Here is an 18615-nt window from a genome sequence, read left to right on the forward strand (position 1 = left end):
TCCCAGACATTAAAAGATACTACTGGGCTGCGCAATTGGTAGCTATTAATCAGGGGATATACTGGCCACAGAACGATCCGGGATACCGGATGGACAGATGGCTTTTACCAGGGGGGTCCTACGCTAGAGCTCTCTACTCCAAACCAGCTTGGTTGAGACTGACTGGACCCACATCAAATGCGGTCCCGATCTGGCACACAGCAAACAAAAGTCTGGGCTGGGACGGGCACCTCACACAATCTACCCCCCATATGGAACTGCTACTTGTTAGGAACTCTCCGAACTACTAGGGGCTTTGATAAGTGGGACCTAATACAGATCTCACGGCTGGGAGACATGTGGAAAGACGGTACAGTGATAGATTTCTCTACACTACAGTGAGAATACGAACTTTCAGACTTGGAATTATTTCGATATTATCAAATCAGACATGCTCTGCAAGCATGCCTTAAAGAAGGAACGACGTTACCCGAGGCCACGCCATTAGAAGACAGATTACTCGACGGATATATGCCGGATAAGTCAATATCACTCATGTACCGTAAGCTAATCAATCATGCAGCCGATCCCCTTATAAAACTCAGAGAGCAATGGGCAGAAGATTTACCAGAATTAGATGATGAAGACTGGATGGAGGCACTTGCCTCTCCAAGGGAGGTTGCAAACTCGTCAAGGCTTAAATTAGTGCAATTAAAGATTTTGCACAGGATATATTATTCCAGAACGGCCTTGATCCGTATTGGATATGAGGAGGACTCTGAATGTAGAAGAAACTGTGGGATCACGACGTGGAGCCGGATGACGCCGGACCCGACGAGGAGAGGGGCTTTTGTGTCCCTGTTCCCTCCTGGGGTCCCTTTTCGTCCAGCATGGCACCCAGAGTATGAGGAGAACAACTGGGAGGGGTCAGGTGACCCTCTGACTGACCAGTTGGACAGTGAACAGGGCTGGAAAGAGGAACTGGGGGATGCCAGTGGGTTGGACACCTCCCCTGACCTTGGCATGTTGTCTCCTACCGTGGCTACGGAGGAGGGAGTGTCATACTCAGTTGTGTAGGGCGGCCAAGGCTCTCAACCTCGAGCTTCCTACAGTGGCGTTCAGGACTAACCTCTTGACAGAGGTGCTTCAACCGGCTGCGAGCTCTTCGGAGCCCTTGCTACCATTTAATGAGGCCCTCACCGACATCCTTTTGGGCAAGTGGTCCAGGCCTAACACGGGGCTCCCATGGACAGGATGGTTGCCTGACTCCAGGCGACCCCACTTTGCTCTTCCAACACCCCACCCCGGAGAGCTTGGTAGTCCAAGCCTCCACTTCCAAGAACACATTCCCTACCGCTCCACCACAAAGGGAATCCAAGAAGCTGGACCATCTTGGAAAGAAAATGTTCTCTTCCGCCAGCTTAGGACTGTGGTTGTTAAAGACTGAATGTCTCTTGGGCTGTGTTTCCCACTCGGTGTGGGATACGGTTGGGCGGGTGCTGCCTCAGTGTCCAGAGGAGGCCCGGGCAGTGCTCCTCCAAGCTGTCGACGCCGGGAGGGATGCAACGAAGTTTACCATCTGTTGTGGGTTGGACACCGCCGACTCTCTGAGCAGCACCATTTTAACGTCCGTGGCTACGCCTGGATGAGATCGACTGGCTTTTCAGGGAATGTCCAGAACACCTTGGTGGACATGCCCTTTGATGGCCATCGCCTTTTTGGCGACAAAGCAGACCACGTTCTAGAGCGTTTCAAGGGCTCACGAGCTACGGCCAAGTCCTTGGGCCCCTCCATCCGCGCTGCGCTTTTCGCCCCTTTCGTGGCTACGGAAGGGGTGCCCTGCTATGTCCTGCCCAGAGCCACAGGCAACAGCAAGTTACCCAACCTTCGGACGGCCGGGGACGTGGGAACAATCGTCGTGGTTCCAGGTGCCAGCGGGTGGGCCAGTCCACTAACTCCCTCCTCTGCAGCAGCCTCCAAACATTCCTAGTCCGACATTTCAGGACCATCAAGCACCAGTGGGCAGCAGGCTTCGCCATCCCCTCCCCCACTGGCACCATCACGTCGGACAGGTGGGTTTTGCAGATAGTCTGAAGGGGCTACTACCGCCCCTTCAAGGCTACCCCTCCAGCCATGCCACTGCAATACCACCACATGTCGGAGGATCTCCTGACCCTTCCTTTTCCAACAGGAAGTTACGGCTCTTTTGGCCAAGGGAGCCATTGAGCACGATCCTGTCCCAGAAGTAGGTCGCGGTTGTTATTCCCACTACTTTCTGGGCCCCAAGAAGGACTAGGGCCTGCGTCCTATCTTGGATCTCAGGAACGTCAACCGTTCAAGATGTTGACGCTTGCTCAGATCTTGTCTGCCCTTGACCCGAAAGAATGGATGGTAGCGTTGGACTTGCAGGACACTTATTTTCACATCGCCGTCCTGCCACCCCACCGGCGTTACCTGCGGTTCATGGTAGGCCATGAGCATTTTCAGTTTACCGTGCTCCCCTTTGTCCTTATCAGCGCCCCTTGGCTGTTCACGAAAGTGATGGCTGATCTGTGCTCATATGCACAGATCAGGTGTTTCAGTCTTCCCCAATCTTGACGACTGGCTGTTGAAGGCAGGCTCACCCCAGGCAGTTGTCTCCCACCTCCAGACTATGGCCCACCTCCTGCATTCACTGGGGTTCTCCATCAATGTGCCAACGTCGCACCTGATTCCCTCTCAGAAGCTCCTCTTCATCGTAGCGGTTCTGGACATATCGCGGTTTCGGGTCTATCCTCCCGAACAGCGAGTCTGGGATATTCAGGCTATGATTCCGATCTTTCAGGCTCTATGCCGGGTTTCAGCCAGAATGACCCTGAGGCTGCTGGGCCTCATGGCTTCCTGCATCCTGCTGGTCGATCATGCCTGGAGGCATATGCGGGTCCTGCAGTGGGACCTGAAGTTCCAGTGGGCGTAGCATCAGGGGAATCTGTCCGATTGCGTTCAGATCTCAGAGGGCACTGCACGGCAATTGCAGTGGTGGCTCACGAACCAGGATTGGGTCAACGACTGTTCCCTCTCCCTTTCCCAACCAGAGCACACGGTGGTGACAGACACATCCCTTCTGGGATGGGGCAGCCACATGGGAGAGGCGGAGATCAGAGGCCTCTGGTCTCCGGCGGAGTCTGGGCCCACATCAACCTTTTGGAGCTTTGGGCGATTCGTCTTGCACTCGAGTCATTCCTTCCCTCTGTCCGGGGAAGAGTAGTGCAGGTGTTCACGGACAACAACACTGCCATGTGGTACTGCAGCAAACAAGGCGGGTAGGGGTCGTGGACCCTATGTCAGGAAGGAGTCTCTCTGCCTCTGGACATGGCTGGAACATCGGGGCATATCCCTGGTGGTTCAACACCTGGCAGATTCACTGAACGCTAGGGCCGACAAACTCAGCCGCAGGTGCATGATGGATCACGAATGGCGTCTTCACTCTGAGGTGGTGCATGGTCTCTTTCAACAGTGGGGAGAGCATTGGTTCGATCTATTCGCCACCGAAGAGAATGCGCAATGTCAGCAATTCTGCACGTTGGAATTTCCAAGGCGGCACTCGCTAGGCAACGCTTTTCATTGCGAGTGGAGTTGCGGTCTGTTGTACGCCTTTCCGCCTATACCACTTCTGCCCAGAGTATTGAAGAAGATCGGGCGCGACCGGACCCAAGTCGTTCTGGTGGCTCTGGATTAGGCACGGAGAGTCTGGTATCCCGAGCTGCTCAACATGTTCATCGATCCTCCAACCTGTCTGCCTCTTCGGGAGGATCTTCTGTCTCAGCAACTGGGGACGGTCCTCAACCCGAACCTGTCCAGCCTCCACCTCCTTGCGTGGAGATTGAGCAGCGACAGTTGATGTCATTCAACCCGTCTCCCGAAGTCTGCGATGTAATTCTAGCAGCCAGGCGTCCCTCCACTAAGACGGTATACGCCTGCTGGTGGAACACATTTTTGGCATGGTGCACAGCATAGCCTCTGGATCCCCTCTCTGCCCCTCTTTCTGAGGTTCTTTTGTTCCTTCTTTCTTTGGCCCAGCAGGGCTCTGCTCTGGGCACTATCGAGGGCTATCTCTCGGCCATCTCTGCCTTCCTTCGGGTCCCAGATCAGCCTTCCCTTTTCAAGTCCCCGGTGATAAATCGTTTCTTGAAAGGCATAACTCATCTCTTTCCTCCTATTCCTTTCATTATGCCTCAGTGGGACTCAAACCTAGTTTTAACTTATTTAATGTGCGCTCCATTTGAGCTGCTTCACAACTGTCCTCTGAGGCTCTTAACTTAAACTGCATTCCTGGTGGCCATCACCTCTGCCAGACGGGTGAGTGAGCCCTAGGCACTTTCTTCTAAGCCTCCTTTTCTATCTGTCCATCCAGACAAAGTTGTCCTCAGGACTCGTCCATCTTTCCTGCACAAGGTAGTCCCTTCCTTCCACATCCGGCAGACGATCACTTTGCCCGCCTTCTTTCAGCCTCCGCATCTTTCGAAGGAGGTAGAGAGGGTCCACCGTCTGGACACAAAACATGCGCTTTCGTTTTATTTGAATCGCACCAAACAGTTCCTGGTGGATGACCAGCTCTTTGTCGGGTACGTGGGTGCCAAGAAAGGTCGGGCCGTACACAAGCGGACTATCTCCCGATGGGTTGTTCTGTGTATCAAAGCCTGCTATTCTCTGGCAAAGAAGGTGCCTCCAGTGGGGCTGCATGCCTATTTCACCAGGGCGACGGCAGCAACTACTGCTTTGGGGCGAGGAGTGCCTTTCGACAACATCTGTCAGGCAGCTACATGGGCTTCGCTGCACACATTTACCAAACACTACGACCTAGACAGTCAAGTCCAGGGAGTGACGGCTTCTTTGGCCGTTCTGTTCTCCAGGATTTTCTGGTGTGATCTTGGTTCGCAGACCCACCTCAGATGTTGGTATTGCTGGGGTATCTAGTCTAAGGCAAGGAATCTATAACTAACGTGTTTCTTTCAGATGAACAAGTTACTTATCTTCAGTAACGATATATCTGTAAGAAACAATAGTTAGTTATAGATTCCTTACCGCCCCACCCATCCTCCCCGACTCCATCTGTTGTCGAGTCGGCGCCACCTCGGATTCGATAGGTGCAGAGGCTTAATCCTAAAGGTTGTCCATCGACGCCGATGCCATCGTCACCGGTGCCGTGTCTGGCGCCGCAGATTCTGAAGCAGCGCTCTAGGAGGGATGCACAGAGACCGCTTGAAGAGTAAGAATATAGGCAAGAACAGGAGGAGGGAGAAATTGTTGACTCTGACTAATTTGAAGGTTTTCAGGAGGCCACTGGGTTGAATAGTTCCCCGGAATGGGAACATGCATCACCAAAGGCTGGGATTTCACAGGATGTTGCTCGTTATCACGTTGTTGTAAGGAAAGCAGCTGAGTTTCTTGACCTGCAGTTACCTTCAGCTGAGATAAAGTCTAACATTCTGACTGAGGTTCGTAATACTTCTTCTACAGTATCTGAGCCTCTTCTGCCCTTCAATGAGGCTTTGACAGAACCTATTTTGGAAGTTTGGCAAAGACCCTTGACTGCTCCAGCCGTTTCCAGGTCTATTGCAAGGAGGTACAAGCCAGCTCCTGGGGATCCTGCATTTCTCTCTACTCATCCATCACCTGAAAGCTTGGTGGTCCAAGCTCCTTGCTCAAAACAGTCATCTGGTTCCTTCCCTATCATCCCGGGGGATAGGGATTCTAAAAAGATGGAGCAGGTGGCAAAGAAAGCATTTTCATCTGCAAGTATGGCATTGAAATCTATTACTGCTACCTGTTTACTTGAAAGATATATCCATGCTCTTAAGGACTCTATCAAACAGCTAGCCCCAAAGCTACCTGAGGATGATCGGGTTAATTTCCTTGAGGGACTTTCTGACTCTCAGGCAGCTGTCCGTTAAGTTATACAGTCAGGTTTGGATATGGCTGACTCGGTGGCACGAGTAATGGGATCGTCTGTGGCAACAAGGACACCAGCTTGGCTAAGATCATCTGGATTTTCTCCTGATGTTCAGGCAACCCTGTTGGATTTGCCCTTTGATGGTAGGAGACTGTTTGGCACTAAGGCTGACTCTGTCTTACAACGCTTTAAAGATAGCAGAGCGACTGCAAGATCTCTGGGCCTTCAAACGCAGTCTAGAGGATACAGCTACATACGGTATCGAGGTTTTGTAAGGGCGGCTACCTTTTGTGCACGCCAGCAACCTCAGCAGAGTGAACAACAGCAGAACCCCTTGTATAAATCGTATAGGGGTAAGAATAGAGGCCGTTTTTGAGGAGCCGCTCGACAGCAGTCCTCCTTCTCCTCCCCCCCACTGTTGGTGCCATAGGAAAGCAGCTCTAGATCCCCCATCTTAGAGCATGTTGGTCCTGTAGGAGGTCGGGTGTCCCACTTTCTTCAAGATTGGAAATCAATTACTTCAGATTGTTGGGTTTTGAATCTTGTAGAGAATGGATACACCCTCCCTTTTTTAGAGTTTTTTCCTCCTTACCCTCCTCGCCAGGGTTTGTGTTCAGAGGACCACTTGCTGCTTTTGCAGCAGGAGGTTCTTGCCTTGCTACAAAAAGGTGCGATAGAGGTGGTTCCAGAGCAGGAAAGTGGTCAGGGGTGCTACTCCTGGTATTTCCTGATTACCAAGAAGGACTGTCTGTTGAGACCGATCCTGGACCTAAGGATTTTAAATCTTTACCTCAGACAGGAAAAGTTCAAAATGTTGACCTTGGCTCAGGTTCTTCGCACGCTGCAACAGGAAGACTGGATGGTGTCCATCGATCTCCAGGATGTGTATTTTCATCTTCCCATCCTTAAGTCGCATCGAAAGTATCTCCGGTTCACGGTAGGATCGCAACACTACCAGTTTGCGTTTCTTCCGTTCGGTCTGACTTCCGCACTTCGAGTCTTTACAAAGGTGATTGCGGTGGTAGCGGCACACCTCAGAAGGTGAGGGGTTCCTGCTTTTCCCTATCTGGACGACTGGACGAGAGTCTCTGGAGTTGGTGTTGCGCCACTTGCAAGCAACAACGCAATTGTTGTTCAACTTGGGTTTCTCGATAAATGTACTCGAATCTCACCTGGTGCCTTTTCAGCACAGCCTGTTCATAGGGATAATACTGGACACTACTGTGTGTCGGGCATTCCCGCCTCCGCAGAGGATTCTCTACATTCAGGAGATGATTCCTTTGTTTCGCGATTGAGAAGTTGTTCCAGTCCTGAAGGTTCTGTGTCTGCTCGGTCTGTTCGCTTCCTGCATACTGTTGGTCAGTCATGCACGCTGGCACATGAGGGCATGCAACAGGCAGTGGTATCGACACAACGGAGATCTCGGGGAGAAGGTCAGAATCTCCAGAGATGCTGCAGCGGAGCTGACTTGGTGGGGTATGCAGGGCAACCGGTCTTAGGGAAAGCCCTTTCAGCCTCCTCCGCCGGTGGCTACAGTGATCACGGATGCCTCCACTCTAGGGTGGGGTGCTCATCTGGGGTCTACAGAGGAAAGGTTGCTTCACATCAACCTACTGGAATTGCGGGCGATACGTTTGGCACTGAAGGCTTTCCTTCCTTCCCTTCGCGGTCAGTCAGTTCAGATCCTGACGGACAACACTATCGCGATGTGGTACATCAACAAACAGGGAGGTGTTAGGTGGTATCGCCTCTGTCAAGAGGCTCTGTGACTCTGGTCCTGGGCTCGGGGACATCCGATTTGTGTGTTTGCAAATCATCTAGCCGGTGTACTGAATGTTCGTGCGGACAGTCTCAGTCGGCATTACTCGACTGATCACGAGTGGAAGCTTCATCCAAAGGTGGTCCATCACATCTTCGAGATGTGGGGGTCTCTTCGGTTGGACCTATTTGCCACTCATGATAATGCGCACTGCCCGTTGTTCTGCAGTCTCCAGTATCCGATGCATGGAGCGCTGGGGGACACGTTTCAATTGGATTGGAGCTCACAACTCCTTTACGCGTTTCCTTCCATACCCTTGATTCCTCCAGTTCTGAGGAAGATTCGTCAAGACCGGGCCAGAGTCATATTGATCGCTCCGGATTGGCCAAAAAGGGTGTGGTACACAGATCTTCACCTCTCTTCACACCCACCGCTCCATCTCCATTTCATGGCAGACTTCCTCTTGCAATCGCAGGGGCAGATTCTACACCCCCACCTCCAGAACCTGAACCTTCATGCCTGGAGATTGAACGGGGCAACCTGAATTCTTTCTCTCTCCCACCGGATGTGGTGGATGTGATTTTATCATCCAGGAGACACTCCACCAAATCTGTGTATTCTTCCAGGTGGTCCAAATTTGTGAAATGGTGTGGCGAGGGGTCCATTGACCTTTGAAGTCTTGTTTGTCTCATGTGCTGCATTTTTCTCTTTGGGAGGAAGGTTAAAGCTCCTCTCCAACCTTTTCCAGTGGTTGGAACGCCCTTCGAAAGGGTAGGGATGGACATTATGGGGCCACTGGATCCCAAGACAACCATTGGCAACAGGTACATCCTGGTCTCGGTGCACCATGCCACCCGGTACCCGAAGGCTATCCTTCTCAGGATAACAACGGCGCCAGGGCTGGGCGTTAATGGGGATCTTTTTCAGAGTGGGGTTCCCCAGAGAGGTGGTTTCTGACAGGGGGACCAATTTCATATCCAAGTATATGACATCCCTGTGGAAGGAGTGTGGTGTAACCTACAAGTTCACCACCCCTTACCACCCACAAGGTAATGGTCTGGTAGAGAGAATTAACCAGACCTTGAAGGGCACGATTAAGGGTCTAACAAAACCCATGAAGCATAAGTGGGACGTCTTCTTGCCGTACCTTCTCTTTGCATACAGGGAGGTACCACAGAAGTCTCTTGGGTTCAGTCCCTTTGAGCTTCTGTATGGTCACCCTGTGAGAGGACCTCTGAGTTAGGTGAAGGACGGCTGGGAGGTAGCTCCCAGGAAGCTCCCCAGGATGTGTTTAGTTACACGCTGGCCTTCAGAAACCAAACTGCCCGCTTCAGGAAACTCATGCAGGCGAACCTAGTAGCCAGCCAGGAAGAAATGAGGTAGTGGTATGACCAGAATGCCACTCTGGTCGAATTCCAACCTGGGCAAAAGTGTGGGTCATTGCCCCAGTGGAACCTTGTGCCTTCCAGGACAAGTGAACTGGGCCACTTGAGGCGGTGAAGCGCAAAAGTGATGTCACCTACCTGGTGGATTTGCGGGCTCCAAAGAACCCTTTGAGGGTCCTCCACGTGAACCGCCTCAAGCCCCACTTTGAGAGGTCCGAAGTGAGCATGCTCTTGGCGACAGATGATGGGGTAGAAGAGTAGAGTGAACCTCTCCCTGACCTCCTGTCTACCAAGGAGCGTGATGGGTCAGTGGAAGGTGTAATCCTCTCCCCCTACACTGACTCCAGAGCAGCAGAGCGACTGTCGCCAGTTGTTACTCACTGGTGTACCCATGACGTGGACACTGGTGACAGCCCTCCTGTGAAGCACAAGATTTACAGGTTGACTGACCGGGTCAAGGCCAGCATTAAAGAGGAGGTCTCTAAGATGTTGGCGTTAGGGGTGATTGAGCCTTGCAACAGTCCTTGGGCCAGCCCCGTGGTCTTGGTCCCAAAGGCTGCTGCACCCGGTGCCACTCCAGAACTGCGGTTTTGTGTGGACTACCGTGGGCTCCATGCCATCGCCAGGACTGATGCACATCCCATCCCAAGAGCTGATGAGCTCATTGATCGGTTGGGAGCTGCCAAGTTCCTCAGCACGTTTGATTTAATGTCTGAGTACTGGCAGATTGTCTTAAGCAATGGGTCCAAGGAGAGGTCAGCATTTACAACCCCAGAAGGACATTACCAGTTCCGGGTGATGCCCTTTGGGTTGAAGAATGCCCCTGCCACCTGTCAGAGGTTGGTCAACCAGGTGTTAGCTGGGCTGGAGGATTTCAGTGCCGCCTACCTGGATGACATTGCAGTGTTCAGTTCCAGCTGGGAAGAACATTTGCAGCATCTCGGTGAAGTGTTGTAGGCGCTGCAGAGGGCAGACCTCACGATCAAGGCCAGTAAATGCCAGATCGGGCAGGGTTCGTTGGTGTACTTCGGACACCAGGTAGGAAGCGGCCAGGTGGCACCCCTACAACCCAAGATTGACACCATCCTGGCTTGGGAGCCCACCAAGACCCAGGCAGAGGTGAGGGCCTTCTTAGGACTCACTGGGTACTACAGGAGGTTTGTTAAGGGGTATGGCACCATTGTTGCCCCCTTAACAGAGCTGACTTCCAGGAAGTAGCCCAAGAAGGTGATCTGGACTGAGTCCTGCCAGAAGGCTTTTGATGCCCTGAAGGCCGCCATGTGCCCAGCACCTGTTTTCAACGCCCCCAACTTCTCCAAGGAATTTGTCGTGCAGACTGACTGACCTTTCAGAGCATGGAGTGGGTAGCGGTGCTCTCACAACTGAACGAAGAGGGCCTAGACCAGCCTGTAGTCTTCCTTAGCCAGAGACTACTCCCCAGGGAACACAGGTGGAGTGCCATAGAAAGGGAAGCTTTCGCTGTGGTCTGGGCACTGAAGAAGCTATGACCATACCTGTTTGGGACTCACTTCCGGGTTCAGAGAGACCACAGGCACCTCAGATGGTTGATGCAAATGAGGGGTGAGAATCCTAAACTGCTGAAGTGGTCAGTCTCCCTACAGGGAATGGACTTTACGGTGGAACACCGTCCTGGCACAGAACACGCCAATGCAGATGGTCTGTCCAGGTTCTTCCGCCTTAGTGAAGATGACTCCCAGGAGGGTGGGTAGTTCTCCCTACTTTCAGCTGGAGGGGACGTGTTAGACTTGGCATCTTTTGGTGTGTTTTCCTCTGAGTTTTTGCTTTCTGACCTCCCGGTTTTGTCTCTGTTTTTGCTGGTGTAGTGTTTCTGCGCACTTTTCTCACTGCTGATCAGTGGTAAAGTGCAAGTGCTCCTGTGGTAAATTGTGTTATGGATTGGTGTTTCCATGATTGGATATTTGATTTACTTGTTAGACCCTAGTAAAGTGCATGGAGTGTGCCAGGGCCTGTGAATCAAATGCTGCTAGCAGGCCTGTAGCACTGATTGTGCCACCCAAGTGAGTAGCCCTGAAAAGGTAACTCAGACCCGCTATTGCGTAGTCTGCGCGCAGTTGGTAACTGCCATGTCGACTTGGCCAGTGCACACACTTGCCAGTCCCTCACCTCGCCTTCCCTTTTCTTACCTGTCAGCCACCCCTAAGGTAGGCCCAAGGTACCCCTGTGCAGTGTATGTGAAAGGTAGGACATGCCCTTGTGTGTGTGGCATGTCATGATAGGTAATTACGGCCAATTTTGTTTTTCGCTATAGCAAGGCTACCCGTTCCCCATAGGACTGAATGGGGAGTTTGTTTATCGCATCTTATAAACATAACTGGCCTGGGAATTGGGTAGGAAAATAAAGTTTAGTATGCCTGAACTCAATATCTAAAGATGCCTCTTGTAGTGAAGGTCATTTTTACATTCGGTGTTTGCAAATACCACTTTTAGAAAATAGGTATTTTCTTGCTCAGTCATCCCATGTGCCTCAGCTGGAATGTGGATTGCCTGTCTGGGTTTTGGATGACAGAAAGCTGGGGAGCAGGAGTGGCTCCAGAAAGTCTAGGTGGGCCAGGAAAGGGCTGAATAGACCTGGGCTGCAATTGGGCAAGGGGGAGGAGATTTCCTTGCTCCTCAAAGGGCCTGGTCTGCCTCTGACCATGCTGTCTCCACCACCTTCCAGGAAGTCGCACCAGAGAAGGCAGAAATGGTTCTGGCTGGGCGCACACACTCTGCCAAAGAGATCAAAGTATTTTGGGATATAAATATTGGGGCCCAGACCCCTGACTTTCAGAACTCTTTTGGACCAAGAAGAAGAACTGGAGAAGCTGTGAGGAGGAACTACCACATTGCTGTGTGCTCTGCTGTGTTGGCCTGCAGTGGCTGCTTCGGTCTTGGGCAGTGAAAGGACTGGACTGAACTGTCTGCAATCTACTTTTGTGAGTTTCTCCAAGGACTTGAGGTAGAGCTTGCCCCCTGTTCAAGAAGTATCCGGAACAGCAAATACTTCATGCTCTTCTGCCCCCAGCACTGGGAACTGTGTGTTTTGTGCTGCAACAGAAGAAGAAGCAACCCGACGGCGTGGATGACGACGCCGTCTACTCCTTCTCCTAAAGGCACAGCAGAGGGCACCCCCGCAACGCTACGCTGCACCGCGACCCTGGTCTCACCGACGACGCCTGCTGACTCCGGCACCGAGCCGCTGCTTGCACCGCAACCTGTGGGCTCCGCACCGCCTCGCTTCCCGACCGACGCTGCACGCCAAAATCTATGCCGCTGCTTGCACCGTGGTTCGAGGGCACCGCTTGTAAAGTTACACGACGCACCACCCTCGTCCTGCACCGCAGCTTTTACCTGCCGGTGCCGTTGACTCCCATTCGTCAGCCGACGTCAGCGCTTCAGCAACGACGACGACGCTGCTTGCACTGCGACCTGCCAGCACCACGACGAGCACCGAATTCACTTCGCACCGCGCCGTGACCTGAGGGCACTGCACTTCGTACCGCAGCACCCGACGCCAGCGCTCCTGGCTTCAACAGAGAGGAGTTCGATCAGCAACGCGTGTGACTTCGAGGGCCCCGACGACTCCTGCACCAACCTCCGAAACAGACGCCTGCGGACGCTGTGCTTTTGGAAGGTCAACGAGTGGTCGCAGACGCCGTGCATTTCTAAAAAGGTACTGTTTGTTGGTCTTCTCGACACCGTAGCTGGCCCGCGACGCCGTGGTCAGCCAGAACTGTTTGGATTTGTTTGTTCACAACGCCGTGATAGCCCCGGACGGAGCTATTGACATCAAGGAACTGTTTTTCAAGTATATTTTAATAACTAAAGATTTTTAAGTACTGTATTGTGGATTTTTATTGTTTTTTGTCTTGTCTTAAGTATATAACAATATTGGATATTTTTCTAAACTGGTGTGGTGTCGTTTTGTAGTGCTTACACTGTATTACTGTTGGTTATGTGCAAAGGCTTTACATACTGCCTCTGAGATAAGCCTCACTGCTCGTGCCCAGCTACCAAGGGGGTGAGCAGGGGTTATTTTAGGAGTGTAATTCCCTTATCCTGACTAGAGTGGTGGTTTCTGCCTGGCTTTGTCACATGCCCTAGCCTACCAAAAATCCCATTTCTAACAGTTTCTTACAGATCTATCAATACCGAAGGTAAGTAACTTGTTCGTTTTGTTAAGTCACACAAAGGTAGGTCTGCAGAGGTTAATAAACACCTTGGTGGAGTATACAGAAACACACCCTTGAAGTCAATCTTCTGAAAAGAAAAACAATGTCTATCAGCACAGGGCAGGTCTACTATGCCAACACTCCGCTTGAATAGTAACACACTGGAATCAGTACCGGAGTACACATAATGGGTGTAATATTTGATGCAAGAGGAACATTCCTAGGGCACAAATGTTCGATAATGAAAAAAAAAAAAAGCAACAGCTTGGTAGCTGCGTTTAGTATACTAAGTCATGTGCTAGACAAACCCTTCAAACTTTGGCACAAGTCATCGCAGCAAAATGTTTTGTTCCCACTTAGCGTATGGTTCTGAAGCCCTTAGATGGCTGACAGATGAAACCCTTAAACTTGAGCATTGACATTTACCGGCAGGTGTTCTGGTTGCCATGCCATATCTCGCCAGGGCAATTAAGGCTAGAATTTGGTCCGTGTAGACAAGATTTGGCGAGCGTGGGGGTTTATGTAAAAACATGCTATAAAATGAAAAGAGCGCAGAAAAGGTAATCTAGCAACACTCTTTGGAAAGCCGTAACTGGTGCAGAAAAGAGGCAAGCAAAAGAATATTTGTACTTAGCAATAGGAACTCTACAGCTTGAACCGCTATGGTCGATGTCTCCCATCCACGGAGCTTTTAACAAAGCGATGAACTCTGTGGTTAAAAAGACCTCCATGCTGGTAGATAAGGCACTGTTTTCACAAAGATCTCGCGCATGGATGATGATTGGCACATACAAGATCTTGAAACTGCATAGTTATCTGGGGGAACCCCATGTATATACAGTAAAATTGAAACTAATGGTCTACCGACCGGCCAACTTCACCATTCTACATAAGTCCCCCACTGTAAAAGACCTTCTATAGAGACTGTCGGCTGTGCAACACAATGTGGGAGGACTTCATTAATATTTTATACATATGCCCAGTGTTGGTAGAGGAAGGAAGACCGTTGCTAAGAATTCCCTTTATAAATAAAAATGGTATACACACTTGTAGGCAGGCAGTAATCGCTTTCCTCCAAGGAGAGATACAGTACTCAGCGGAAGGTTTACGAAAAATGATGAAGTCTGCTGAGAAGAAACTATCAACGTTACAACCCCCAGTCAAGCCTGACAAGGCGAAATAGATTGCATTTGCAGCCAGGGGACAGTATGTAAAACCTCAAAGACTGTTATTAGAGGTATTTAACAATTGACAGTGTTTCTAATATACTACTTTTGTGGATGAATTTAACTTACGCCAGCTTTTAGAAATTTGTTTCTTAGTTTATTTATACCATCATTTTGTACAACTGGGTAAATGGGAGGGGCTTATTGGTGGATCATTCGAAAACATTTAACTGGGAATTAACAATATTGTCATAATTATTGCGTCATCTTTTTACGTATGTTTATAAGTTGTCTTAACAAAATTTGGCGTTGTCACCTCTTTGCATAAATAGCATTTTAAAATTACTAGGAATCATTTTCAATTTTGTTAAATGACAAGGATATGCTTAGATTTCATGGGTTTTCACCCAGATTTCAATTCAAAGATTTTAATTAACTGTTTCCAATTTCTTTTGAAGAAACTTGGTGTTGTTTTATTTCGCACGAATTGCATTTCTACCCAGTTCTTTGGGGCCATCCTGATTTTAACTGTAAAAGTTTGAATTAGCTGATCAATAAAATAAATCATTCCTTCCTGATTGCGCAAGTCGATGACTGCCATACATTTTCTTGGATTATTACTTGTATTTTACCCTTTCAGTTGAAAAGATAAATCTAGAAGGATTCTGTGTTGGTGTCTTTCATAACTATCAACTACTTTTTTTTGACTCTGCAAATTCTAGTCTTCAAAACAAATTGGGATGAAGTTCAAAGTTTTAGGCATGGAATTTGATGATTTCCTCTCAAAGAAAATTAACTAAATTTTCAGCCTCTAGTATGCTTTGAGACCTACCCTTTGTCCTTGTTACTTAGTGAGCTGAGTGCAAGAGTGCGCAATGCATTTTTAGCATAGCCATCTGAACATCTTCCGTGATCTGTCAGATATTAAAATATTTAAACTATTAAAACCCTCAATCCAAAAATGAACCTACCCACATTAAAATTGTGTTTGAGGGCCAGAGTCAAAAGAAATCCAAAATGGCAGCTCCTCTTTTGGTCTCCTAATAGTGGCTCCTTGTCTTTGCAGTTTTTTTGGCGCTACTTCCTGAGAACATGAAGAGCCCTTGAAAGTGTGTTGGAGGAGGGAGAAAGTGCTTTGTGCACCATGATGTTGCTGGTACAACTGTAGTAGGATCTCTGAGGTTGGCAGACAATGCACCAGGGTGGCCTCTTGGTCAGAAAATCAGAGCTCGTGACCTTGTAATCTGTGGTGTTGAGCGTGTCTAGTTCCTCCTATTCAGGAGCAGTGGAAATGAGTGACTGCAGCTCGAGATTTGCTGAAGGACTATCAAGCCAATGCCTAGGGATACACGTCATAGTGTTGAGAAATTCCAGAGATTCTGGTGAGGACACGGAACTGGTGGCACATGATTTGTAGGCCATCTTGCTTACTCCGGGCTTAATTTTTTTGACTTTGTGTCAACTGTTCAAAAAAGTAAATTCAATTCAGATGTCAGTCTATTGATTGTGGTTAAGAAGACCATTGTGTTCAAATATTGGATTAGAGAACTAATAAACTAATGAAGTAATGTAATATGAATTAATTCTCATCATTGAAAAAGACTCCTTTTGCAATAATCAATTAACAATTGATTAGTAGTAGTAGTTGTTTTATTTATATATAATGCACTGAAGGTGCAGTACAGCAGCCTATTATTACAGAGCTCTATCGAACCAGGCATCATCACTGGATATTCGAACAGCACAGTTTCACATAGTTTGAGCAGTACCTAACCTTGTACTGTCAATGGAAATGCAGGATTGCAGAGCCACTGGTTAACACTAGAGAGCACCGATGAGGCAGATAACAGCACTGGATGCTTAAAAGTAAAGTATCACCAGCCAGTACGACTGGGTGTCACTAGAGAACCTTTGAGCCAACATTTCAGAGCATTTGTGATCCAGGCATCAGAATTTCATGTGCAATGTTTGTTGCGCCATAGACTTTCTAGAGAGCACCATGGAGGAATGGAGCAGCAGTAGATGCACATGGGCGATATACAGCAAAACAATTAAATAATGGTGTTATTTGTTGTCTCCTATGCCATTTCACATTTGTAAATGCAGTCCCATCAGTCACCAAGTAAATATTCCAGCAGGTGTTTTCCTGTGTCTGAGTCTTTGTTGGCTTGTACTGTGACAATCTGTGCCTTGCTACTCTGAATTAAGTAACTATTTCTTGTTGCAGGCCAAGTTTTTTTCAACGGTGCAAGGAGACTTGAATCGCTGTAATGCTATGGGGACAGCGGAGCTAAAGCGAAGAGTAGAGCAACTGAAGGAGGAGATGCAGAAAGTGAGCAGCTACTCCCGAGGTAAAAGCACACATTCTACTTATCTTGCCAGGGAGGGATGTTGGTGTGTCCTGTAGGAGAGTAGGATCTGCTTCTTATAGTTACCCCCACTTTTTGCTGATGTAACACTGTTTTCGACTTAGTCTGACTGGGATCCTGCTCTCCAGGACCCCAGTCTAGCTGATTTCTCCCCTAAATTGATTGCATGTACTTTAGGTACACTCCAGATTGGATTATGGGGTACCCTTAAGTCCCTAGTATATGGTATACTATGTACCCAGGGCCTAGGTACCCCAGAAACCTCCCAGGGGCTGCAGCATGTATTGTGCCACCCCCGAGAGACGATTCAAAATTTACACAGGTCTGCTACAGCAGCCTGTGTAAGGTGGTGCATGCACCCCTTACTTACATAGAGGTTCACTATATCTATTCTAAATCACTGCACATATAAACCTATCAGTCACCCCTATGGCAATCCTTATCAATCCTGAAGGCAGGGTGCTGGTTTTTATGTGAGAGGGTGCCCATGCATGAGCAGAGCCCCTCTGCAGCCTTCGGAAACTATTTTCCGGTGTTTGTGATGCAGCCAACCATATCTCCGAGACTTCCTGGTTTGATCTTGGTTCGCAGACCCACCACCGGGGTTGGTATTGCTGGGGTATCTATTCTAAGGTAAGGAATCTATCACTAACATGTTTCTTTCAGATGCACAAATTACTTACCTTCGGTAACGATATATCTGTAAGAAACATTAGTTAGTGATAGATTCCTTAGCGCCCCACCCATCCTCCCCGTTCTGCAAACTGATTTCTAGGGCTAAGGTCATCCCTTTTAGGGCTCCAGTTTCTATGCACCAGTAGTCAGTATCTTGCATGGCTCTGTGTTCCTGGCACGGAAAGTCGTGTAGAGACCTGACGTCGGCGACCGCGGCGCTGGCGGTGGACGTGGAGCTGCGCGGCGCCCCCTCTCCCCCCCCCCCCCTCCAACGCGCAGGGGTGCTGCTGGCGGGGGCTTTCCGGATCCGGTCTGGCACCGGGGGCTGGTTCTGGGGTAAGGACTCTTATCACTAAATAATGTTTCTTACAGATATGTTGTTACCAAAGGTAAGTAACTTGTGTCTATACCCAACTTCCGCCCGTGCGTAATACTCTAGCTGTTAAAGATTTCTTTAAGTCTCAGTTTTCTCTCCACTACCGAATTTCCCTCAGGATGGTACGGAGATGAGTACCGCAGTGTTGCACCCAAGCTTCCCCTGGCCTCCTTGTAAGCCCGAGAGCTAAACGCAGGGCCCTGGTCAGAATGTAATGTGCCAATTGCGTATGTCCCTATGAAGACTCGCAAATCTCTTAAAACAGTTTGAGCGCTAGGGCCACACCCAAAGGAATCTCGAGCAGGAATCCACTGCTCCCATGATATATCTATTAGCCCTATCTCTTTTCAAGGGGCCGCAGTGGTCTAGGTAGACACACGCTAGTGGTTTGTCAGCTATTAACAACGGTGTCTGCGCAGGACGTGTTACGGTGGAACCTTTCATCTGCTGGCAGATGTCGCATTTCAAGACTGTCTTTAGTCTGCTTTGTTAAACCAGGCCACCAATAGCGTTGTTTCAATAAGAAAACTGGGTGCTGTAACTCATGTATGTGCAGAACCTATCCCTTCGTGTGCTGCCAGAAGTAAACCTAACCTACAATCCATGTTTGTAATTACTCTATTTCCCCACTCCAGGAATCTGAGCAAATGGAATGTTATTGGCATCTAACTAGTAGGAGTACTTGAGTGGGAATCTTTTTGGTACTGCACCGCTGTTTTTGCGTGAAGCAATAACAGCCACTATAATCTCACCGTCTATTTTCTTTTTAGAACGAATGATT

The 18615-nt window shown here is 49.4% G+C and overlaps 1 protein-coding gene across 2 annotated transcripts in view; it reads left to right on the forward strand.

Moving 5' to 3' along the window:
• Positions 1-18615, forward strand: part of LOC146783521 (uncharacterized) — a 327300-nt gene that overhangs the window by 72931 nt on the left and 235754 nt on the right. For both annotated transcript variants that reach the window (XM_085633493.1, XM_085633494.1), the window contains exon 3: positions 16642-16765. In XM_085633493.1, coding sequence (XP_085489619.1) covers positions 16642-16765 — 124 coding nt within the window. The remainder of the gene's footprint in view (positions 1-16641; positions 16766-18615) is intronic.

Source organism: Triturus cristatus, chromosome 11, assembly GCF_964204655.1.
Source record: "Triturus cristatus chromosome 11, aTriCri1.1, whole genome shotgun sequence".
Lineage (NCBI taxonomy): Eukaryota > Metazoa > Chordata > Amphibia > Caudata > Salamandridae > Triturus > Triturus cristatus.